Below are 10,177 nucleotides of genomic sequence, written 5' to 3'. Positions count from 1 at the left end.
CCTGAGCCTCTGGCCTGTACCCAGTTCTGTATGCATAAATAAATAAATATTTATAAAAAAGAAGGAAATCCTGACACATGCTACAATAGGGATGACCCTCGAAGCTATTAGGTTAAATAAGTCAGTCACAAAAGGACAACTATTATATGATTCTGCTAATACCAGATACCTAGAGTAGTCAAATTCATAGAGTTAGAAAACAGATGGCCAGTGGGAAGTGTGCACTGGATTGTGGTGATGACACACGGGCAAATTGGTGATGGGAAGCCGATGGGAATTACAACTGATATGAAAAAAATGCATGAAATGAAGAACAATGTAAAAAAATAAAAAATATAATTAAAAAAATGAAAAAGAAAACAGATGGCTGTTGCTAGGGCCTGGTGGGCTGGGGAGTGCGGGATTAGTATTTAACTGAAACAGTTTCAGTAGGAGTAGATGAAAAAATTCTGGGAATGGAGAGTGGAGATGGATGCAGAACAGTTTGAATGTACTTAATGCCACAGAACTATACACTTGAAAATGGTTTAAATGGCAAATTTTATCATTTATATTTGATCCCAATTATTGAAAAACAATTCTTTTACTGAGACCCTGAGAGCACCATAAACTAAAAAAGCTTGGGAACCAAATGTGCCAGTGTCCACAGAGTACCTCCATGATTCCTGGTTCTTATTATTTACACAAATAAAAATGTACCTCTTATTCCCAATCAGCATGATAACCATGTTGGAGCTCGAGTGTTGCCGGGCATCCTCTAACCAGGAGGTCAGGTGGTTGAAAGTTTCACGTCTAAGCACAAAAGTTTAGAGAGCAGGTCAGGGGCCCCATTTCAAAATGCTAAAGCAAGTCCAAATGCACGATACAGGGATAAATGACATGTATAAAGAAAAATTCTGAAAAGGCCACTTTTATTTAGCATTCTTACCAGAATCAGTACGTAGAAAACAAAAAGATTTCAAGAACATAGGAAAAGCCTCCCTCCCACAACCACATCCGACTCACCTGGTAATGTCATACACCAGCAGGGCCCCAGCAGCGCCCCTGTAGTAGGAACGGGTGATAGAACGGAAGGATTCTTGCCCAGCCTTTCCCACCAACATAGCAACAAAAAATCCCAACAAAACCAGGTTATTTCCAGAGAACCGACTTGATCACATACCACTCTAAAACAAAGGCCTTAATTTCAGACAAAAATTTCTATTGAAAAAAGAAAAGTAGGTAAGGAGACTTGACCACCAGGAAGAAACCCAAGTGGAAAACCATTATTTTTTGGTGGGAGTGTAAGGGATAATTAGGGTCGGTCAAGTCTTCCAGTGAGATAGTCCCTCAAATTACTAAGTGTTTAATTTAACATCACTGACTCCAGTCCTGGAGCACCCCACCATACAAGTAGCACGTCACCATGCCAGTGAGAATCAAACATTCCCATATATTCTCCCAACATCCTCTAGAGATAATCATTGGAAATATGACTGGAAATTCTAAATTTCTCTCCCAAACATATCACAGTCACTATTCTTTTCTGTTCCTTTTCCTTTATCTAGAAAAGGGAAATTACCTTAGATGCTAGCACCCTATCTCATGGAAGCTTTATTTCAATGGAGCAATGTAGAAAATTAGTCAGATACTGATCGTCAGTGTTCTACTGACAGTGGCAGGACTACCAACAAGCCCCTTCCTGGAGTCTTATGATGGCAAATAAAACTAAGGAACAGGGCCCTCCCTGGTGGCGCAGCAGGATAAAGCACAGCAGTAAGAAGCTAAAGCCACTTCCGCATAAGTTCGATTCCCACCTGCCCCGGAGGTGACCACATGGTGCGACAGACCTCTCCTGATCCACCCGCTGCTCCTCTCAGCAGTGTACTTTGTTGATCTGCCTGTTCTGTTTCCCCTCTCTGTCTCTGGTGAATCCTCTTGCTGCCCCTGCACCTCTGGCCTGTACCCCAGTTCTGTATGCATAAGTAAATAAATCTTTAAAAAAAAAAAAAAAAACCTAAGGAACAGCAAAAATAGTTTGGGTCAAGGACGGTATTTTCCTTTATAAATCCAACTGTTCTCACTCTAATCTCATTTCCAATTGGAGCTAAGATATTAAATTGTAGTTATAACTACATTGGTTATTAATGTCCCCACACACTGGGTATGTTTGCTTTCATTTTTGGCTTGTTTTTGTTTTTCCTTCAGGAAGCAAACATTTCATTTAACAAACATGAATATTCTAAGCATTGGCTCTATCCCTATTAGGGAACTTTCCACATTTTTTTAAATTCTCTATCCCGGTATCTATGAATAAATGTCGAAAAGGAAGATCACTGTTAACATTTTCAGGTGGGAAAATTAAGACATAGACATGGCCTATACCCAGCTCTTCTACACAAAAATAACAACAACAAAAAACTCCTTCATGTATATCCCTGAACATTTTCATGTAGGATGGCTCTGGGGATGAGTGAGGGTCAACAAAGTAGAAAGCTACAGTGAGTAAACAAAGAGATGGGGATCAGAACTCATGAGAGGGATGATCAGCTTTACCCAGAGAGTAGTAGACAAGATAGACACTACATTATAGACAGGAATTTCAAAATATATAAAAATCCCAGTATCCTGAGATCTATATGGTTCAACAAAGATTAGTCTGAACTCAAAATAATTTTTAAAAGAGAGCAGAAAGGAACTAAGCTGGATGTTGTCAATAGAGCAGTAGCTCTTAACTTTGTTAGTTCATGATCCATCCATGACTCATTACCATCTAAGGTAAAAAAGCAGGCCAACACTTAGATATTCTTATAACAATGACCATACCACTGATGGACAGCTATTAGGTTTCCTGCTATCAAAACATCCATTTTTGGAAACAGTGGAGGTGTAAGTTAAAGAGGCAGAATCTATAATAATATTAATCTTGACACCTACATAGCGCTTTATTCTGTATCACCTTTCAGGATGTGTCCTGTGGCTTTGAGGGGGTCAAATCTCCCTTGTGAGAAATAAAAAAAACAGGGAATAATAAAAGGAGATGTGGTGTCACTCATATGTGGAATCTAGGGAAACCAAGCAAAAGATCAAGAAAAAGTCAAAACTAGCAAGCCCACAGAACTGAGACGTACAGCAAAGGAATGGACAAGAGGGAGAACAAAACAGAGGAGGGCAAAACACAAGGGAATGTCCTGATGGCTTATGGGTGGTAAGGTGGCAGGAGAACTATGGGGATTACAATGAGGAGGAAAAGGTTAATTAATAAAAACAAAATAAATAAAAAGAGCGCTGTAATACCTACTTGGGTTGACAGTGACAAAGAACCATAGGCCCCAACAATAAAATAAGGGATTAAGTGAGAGTCCTTTAAGAAATATATTCTTTTTTTTTTTTTTTTAAGATTTATTTATTTATGCATACAGAGCTGGGTTACTAGCCAGGGGTGCAGGAGCAATGAGAGGATTCACCAGAGACAGAATGGGGAGCAGAACAGGCTGACTGATGAAGTACACTGCTGAGGGGAGTAGTGGGTGGGTCAGGAGAGGTCTGCCACACCATATGGGTCACCTCCAGGGCAGGTGGGGATCGAACTCATGCTGAAGTGGCTTTAGCTTCTTAGTGCTGTGCTTTAACCCACTGCGTCACCATGGAGGGCCCCAAGAAATATATTCTTAACTTTGGCAGTAGGCATCGAATAATACCTTTTAGGCTTTATAGAGAGAAGCTGATCAAATGAAGCAAGTTTGAAGTTTTAGATGAGAAGTGATGTGAAAGTGATTTACGTTCACATTGTAATATGGTGACATGCAATATCTGATCAGAAGGGCAAATGGTTATTCAAGTGCTTGGAAATACAACCAACAAATAATATACACGAGAATACTGTGCTTATAAAGAGCATCTGATCAATTAGTGCATCTAAAAGTGGCAATCACCATGGGGTTTCACCAGAAAAGGACTTGATGTAAAAAGGCCCTAGAGCAGCAAGTAACTACTTTCAAAATAGACACTTACATGTGTTTGGGGAGGAAGGGAAAAGGAGAAAAAGGAAAAAAATCATGTGTAAACCACTTTTAGATATACGAGTTTCACTTCTCCATTCTGAGAATAAACAGAATCTAATAAGAAGCAAAAACAGAAGATTTTAGGTGAATATTAGCAATAAGTTGCTAGCTCCCTTTAACTCAGAATAAAGGCTAGAATAATGTATTCCTTAGAGAAAAGAAAAGAAAAATGAAGTGAGATACTGTGTATGAGGGCAATTTACCAGGATGAAACAAAATTGCACTGTCAGATTAAATTTCCATTTCTGGACAGTTATTCGACAGAAATTCACAAGCATTGACCTAAAGATGTATTAAATAAAAATATTCAATGAAATGTTACCATGGTAAAAAACTCTAAACTACATTTCCCTAAAGGAGAATAAGTAAATAAATATTGTATAAACAGTCTATGGTCCTGTCTAGTGGTTAAAGAGATGATACATGTAAGTCTCCAAAACAAACCCTTAAATAAAAAGTCCAAGCCACAGAAGAACAATGTAAAATATATATGAGCTAAATTTAAATTATTAAATAAAAACCCAAGTCACACTGCTCGGTCTACTATGACACAATTCTATACTGTAAAAAAAAAAAACAAAACCACTATAATATATATTTGTAAATGTTTACATTTATGTATCTAAACGCAGAGAAAATGTCTGCAAGTATTAATATTGTTTTATTATGGTAAAGCAGAAACTAAGACTGGAGAAAGGAGATATTTATATGTACACAAGCGCCACTTACTTTTTACTTTATACACTTTGATTTTCTGCTTGTATTTTCATTAGAACAAACTCATATTACCTTGAGAATTTAAATTAAAAACTAAAAGAATTTGTAACTGAGGCAAATGCAAGTGAAAGCTTCCCTGTAGCTTTAATTGTATTCCTTCCCTACTCTCATCAACATTAGTCCAATCCTCAATTCTTGTTTCCCTGAATTAGCCTTAACTATTATATTTGCATCATGATCAGGGACTAAATTATTTTTTCCTCTCTCACCGTATCCCAGATTTGCAGTTTGATTTGTTTTCCATCAATGTTGACCATGCGAGCCCCAAACTCCACACCTGTCAGTGAAGACCGAGAGAGAAAGAACATGATACTCATGAACAATAGCTATGTTGAATGAGAAGTTCTTACTTTTCCTTAGGCTACTAATTTGACTCATTCTTTGTCTTCTCTCAGTGCTACTAAGTTCTTTGCTGCTGCCTACTAGCTCTACTTAACTGTATATTCTTAGAATTTCATTTTCCTTCTAGAATTAACAACTGTGTCCTAGGTGATAATGACTTCAGGAATGTAACCAAAAGGCAAATATGAGGATAAAACTAATTAAGAGTCAAACAGAAAAGGTGAATACATTTTTAGCAATGTTAGTTAATGCACAAATTTGATTAGATAGCATTCAATTTTGTTAGTTTTTAAATACATCTAAAATTTTTGAAACTATTTCTTAACAATTTTCTTAGTCCATAGTCAATATGGACAATATTCCTTTCTTTTACAAGTCTAGAGCTCTTGTTTGAGAAAAGAACCTACCTAAGAAACAGATTCTCAAGAATGATACACTTCAGATCTCCAATAATGCCCAGAACTCGCTGGGAAATAGCCTCCCTCATAGAAGTATGGAAGCCAGTACTTTTAACAAAGGTTTTAGTTTACTTGGTATTCATCTTCGTTCAAGGCAATGTCAGACCAAAACTTAAAAATTGAAGATCATTTACATTAAAAATATTTTATTGTAAATCAGACAATTTGGCCTATTTCCCATTTTTATAATATTTTATTCATACTATGGGGAATTCTGATTTACAAATAAGAAAGAGCACTAACCTAGCTTCCACTAAAGAGGTGATCTGCGCCCATAAAGTGGGCCCAAGCACAACATGTTTGGAATATCCCTCTCAACACTACAGCACTGCAATGAATAAGAAAAATATAAAATTATTTCTTACAACTCTAGACTGCCTCATCAAAAATAGTGATAGCCACTGAAAAAAGTCACTAATTTATTCTTCTTTCTGGACAACAGGAATGGAATTCCAGCGGGGAAGAATTTTAAAAAACTTCATCTCTTTTTATGCAACTTCATCTAGTTATCATTCAAAACTTTTATTTTGCACACATTTTCTACCTACCTGAAACTGTTTATCTTGGTACAGAAAACTGAAGTAAGAAAAAAGACAGCCTATATTAGACTCTGGTGAAAACAATCGTTTCATTCCTCATCTTTAAAGGCTTGGCATTTGCTCCCTTTACCTTCAGGTATTTTAAAACTTGGTATCTAACTTATTCTCTAGCTTCACTTCTCGCTGCTATTCACTTCAAACTCCTTGCTCCAGTCACGTTAAGTTGCTTTCTAAAGGTGGCCTGACTCCTACCATTGCTGAGCCTATGCTTTTGTTATTCCCTCTTGCCCTTTTCCCTCATTTCTAGAACCACTTTGTCTGTGGTTTTTGACAGCTACTGAAAAAAGCCACTACTATTTTTTTTCTTTCTGGACAACAGGAATGGAATTCCAATGAGAAAGAATTAAAAAAACAAAACAAAAAACAAAAAACCTTATCTCTGTTTATGCAATTTCATCTAGTTATCATTCAAAACCTACTCATTCTTCAATTTTCAGCATTTTCTGATAAAGATAGCAGCCTCAGCTCTCCTTCTGCAATAGGAATTTACTTCCAGGGTCCACACATAGTCCTAAGTATCTGTCCCTACCTTAGAAGACAGTAAGCTACTTAGGACAAGCACAATATATACTTGTTAAGCACTATATATTTTTTTACCTCTATTACAGTCTGGTATTCACTTAATATTCATTTACCAATAACATTTCCTGTTAATGTTGTCCTTTTACTCATGTCTAATCCCACTAAAAATCTGGCCCTGAGAAAGTACTTTGGGAGAAGTAATACTCTCAATTTTCAATAAAATGGGACTTGAAAGTGGTCATATGTTAAAGAATAGGAGCTAGGGATTTTATTCAGAAACTATCTGCAAGGAAAGATTAGTTTTTTTACATACTCATTATTTGGGCTGGGGTGATACTGATTATAGAGAAGAGGCCAGCATGACATTCTTTATGACAAATGTGTGGGACATGTTTATACATTCCAGGATAACCACTGTGTTTTTGGAACTAATACTCTTTTCATTAAAAGGAAAGTATTCTTTTCATTCGAAAGCGGGAATGACTCTTCAGTTTGCTTCCTCTCCAACACACACAAAAATTCATTTATGTGTGTGATGGCTTTGAAAACACATATGAGGTTAGCATTAAGTCACCGCAAAGTTCAGCGAGTTTTTGAAAAATTACTTATGCTGTCATGAGGGTTTTCATAAACATAGAAATGTCATTTGGAGTTTAAAAAATTAATTCACGGCGACTAATATATAGACCATGCTCATCTCTTAAATTACCTTTCAGTTATCAACTCCCGTTATATTTCTCTCCATGTATAGCATTTGACTAGTCATACTTCACTTAATATACTTTCGGACTAGATTAAAAGGAGGGAGAAGTAACTTTTTACTTCGCACTGAAGGATTCTAAATTTCCATTATAACTAATCGGGTTTTATTATCTATTCAGTAAGAAGCAAATGCACTTACCGATTGTGAGGTCGTGGACAGGCTGGAACCGCTTGTCTGTAAACTGCAGAAGGAGACATGACTTCCCCACACCTGAAAGAGGGTAAGATTCTAGGAATCACACCGCCTAGGAACAGCCTCCAGTACTGGCGTCGGGATTAGGGAAAGGGAACCCCGAGCCCCGCCCCCGGCCGCCCCGCCCCCGATCGTTCTTCACAAAATCGCCCAGCCCACAAACAGAGCCCCGCCCCCACGGCCCGATTTGGGAACTTCGGTTCTCTGCTCCAGCAATGATGGCAATCGCGGCGGGTTACCTGTGTCCCCGATGATGATGTACTTGAAGAGATAAGCATAAGTCATGGTCCCGTTTCCTCTGGACTCCGAGTCCGCCCGACTTCACTTACCTCCCGCCCCTCTAGCCACTCAAACTACCGATCTCCGTCCCCTCTAGCCCAGTTCAAGTCTCTATTGCTTTCCCAAGAAATCCTCTCTTGATCCGAGCCACAGTAATATGCTGACACCGCCTTCCGGGACGCCTCTAACAAATGTCCATGCCATTATACCACCAAACTCCAGGGGGCGATAACTAGCTTTTCCGTCCGTTCGCCCTTCGCGTTCTGACTCGCAACAGCCCAAACAACTCTTTCCAATCAGCGGAAAGCGACGCGGTCCTTGCGGAAGTGACGGTAGTTCCGAGTCCTTCTGGGGCTGTGGGAGAGATGAGGAGGCTGAGGCTGGGGTAGCCGTTGTGCGAAGATGGAGGTACGAACCTGAGAGCTTAGAGGGCTGGCGAGAGAACGCGGCGGACGTTGTTGAAGCGGAGACGGGAGACCGGGAGGAGAGGCGGCTAACCGGGGGGGTTGAAGGGAGGGCGGTGCTGGGTTCTGAAAACATTTTGTCAGAATGTTGGTGGTCAGAAGCGGTCGCTCTAACTCCCTACTCCCCCCGAAACTTATTCCACGGCTTTCTTTTGGTTTCCAGTTTCCCGGAGGAAATGACAATTACCTGACGATCACGGGACCCTCTCACCCCTTCCTGTCAGGGGCCGAGGTGAGCTGGAGCTGCCCACGCAGTGTGGGAAGAGCGTGAAGCTGCAGTGGGTCGGGTGGTGGGGACGTGAGCTCGCACGCCGGGGACCGGGCACTAGGGTCGCTGTGGTGTTTACCGGAAAGTGACTGCCACTTCTGGAGCCCTTGAGGACTATAAGGAAGGCGCAGGAAGTTACTGTCAGTAGAAAAGCAGGATATTGGAGCTAATCTGTTCAAGGGTACTGTATCGAAAGAGTGAAATTGTCTCCTTTACTTGCGTGGAAATAATGCAACAATCGGAGTATCGCAGCCGAAAGGAAATGTTTTAGCCAAAAAGTTGGGGTGAGAGGAGGACTCTACTGGGATTTGACTGGGTTATTGAAGCGGTTGTTTCATTTAAATTTCCTACAGCGATTAAGAAAGGTTTGTACTTAGTTTACATACCTGGTATTAACTTGTTTTGCTGTTGAAAGGCAATAAATGCCAGAGAACTTGAAGGGAGTAGAACAGAACACGTGTTTCTCTTTACCAGTGACTCAGAGTATGGGCAGGTTACCTCACATTTGTATGTCACAGTTTTCCCAGCTGTTAAATGGCTTAAAAATAGTTTATGATGATGTGGAGGAGAAGTAATGGCTATGGTGGAGTCCTTTAGTATTCACGGGGAAATTTTTGGTTGAAATGTCATACACTAGGTATCACTTGATTTTTGGTCAAGAGAACTTTATTTTTTGGTATCCTCATGAATGGTGTGGATCAAGTGAGCAGCAGATTTAGAAGTGACTTTGCTTTGCAGTTTCATTGACTGCTTTTCCTAAGCGATATACCCATGGTTTAATTTCATAGTTTGGAGTGTTGTAAATCTCAGGTTAGCCTTTATCTACATGAAATTTACCAATTTCTTCTGAATTAGTCTCCACAGTTTAAGTTTATTTAGAATGCTATAAATTTTATACAGGCCTCAGGCACGTGCAAGTGCATTTCAAATTTAGATACAAATAGCCTTTAAATTTATCCCCTATTCTTAACATTCTACTCCTTTTATGAACTTGAACAATCGAGAAGCAGTAACTACGTAAGAAGTTACTCCTTTTATTTTAAGAAACTATCCAGGTTTCAGCCTCTCCTTTCTTTTCATGACTTTAAGATATGTTTAAAAAAATGTTTTGACATGAAGCTCATTATAACTAAATTTTAGGCTCAATTTCAAAATCTTCCTTTAGTCTAAGGTTCTGTCATCATTGACAGTTTTTTTCCTCATTACTACTTAATTTTTCCTTCCCCTCTAGTTTTGTTTGGTTTTCAAATCTTTATTTTTTTTTTAAAGATTTATTTATTTATGCATACAGAACTGGGGTACAGGCCAGTGGCTCAGGGTCCGCGAGAGGCTTCACCAGAGACAGAGTGGGGAGCAGAACAGGCAGATCTACGAAGTACACTGCTGAGGGGATCAGCGGGCGGGTCAGGAGAGGTCTGCCGCGCCATGTGGTCTCCTCCGGGGCAGGCGGGAATCGAACTCATGTGGAAG

At 39.4% G+C, this 10,177-nt stretch overlaps 2 protein-coding genes across 3 annotated transcripts in view; one reads left to right on the top strand and one right to left on the bottom strand.

Annotated features, from left to right (window-relative positions):
* The window catches only part of RAB2B (RAB2B, member RAS oncogene family), a 14,984-nt gene extending 6,799 nt beyond the window's left edge, over positions 1-8,185 (bottom strand). Inside the window, exons 1-5 of one of the 2 annotated variants that reach the window (XM_004694672.2) lie at positions 7,936-8,185; positions 7,643-7,714; positions 5,030-5,097; positions 1,006-1,044; positions 700-792 (exon numbers count right to left, since the gene is read on the bottom strand). In XM_004694672.2, coding sequence (XP_004694729.1) covers positions 700-792; positions 1,006-1,044; positions 5,030-5,097; positions 7,643-7,714; positions 7,936-7,974 — 311 coding nt within the window. In that variant the 5' untranslated portion in view covers positions 7,975-8,185. Of the gene's footprint in view, positions 1-699; positions 793-1,005; positions 1,089-5,029; positions 5,098-7,642; positions 7,715-7,935 lie in introns of both variants that reach the window. The other variant, XM_004694671.2, reaches the window with a different exon arrangement.
* A 128-nt stretch (positions 8,186-8,313) lies between these two features.
* TOX4 (TOX high mobility group box family member 4) overlaps positions 8,314-10,177 on the top strand; it is a 13,920-nt gene continuing 12,056 nt past the window's right edge. Inside the window, exons 1-2 of the mRNA XM_004694669.2 lie at positions 8,314-8,383; positions 8,603-8,671. Of these exons, the coding sequence (XP_004694726.1) occupies positions 8,378-8,383; positions 8,603-8,671 (75 nt within the window). The 5' untranslated portion in view covers positions 8,314-8,377. The remainder of the gene's footprint in view (positions 8,384-8,602; positions 8,672-10,177) is intronic.

The sequence above is a fragment of the Condylura cristata genome, unplaced genomic scaffold (assembly GCF_000260355.1).
Source record: "Condylura cristata isolate star-nosed mole 26May11 unplaced genomic scaffold, ConCri1.0 scaffold00045, whole genome shotgun sequence".
Taxonomy (NCBI): Eukaryota; Metazoa; Chordata; class Mammalia; order Eulipotyphla; family Talpidae; genus Condylura; species Condylura cristata.
The sequence above is the reverse complement of the archived record's forward strand: the minus strand, read 5'-3'. Positions and strand labels throughout refer to the sequence as shown.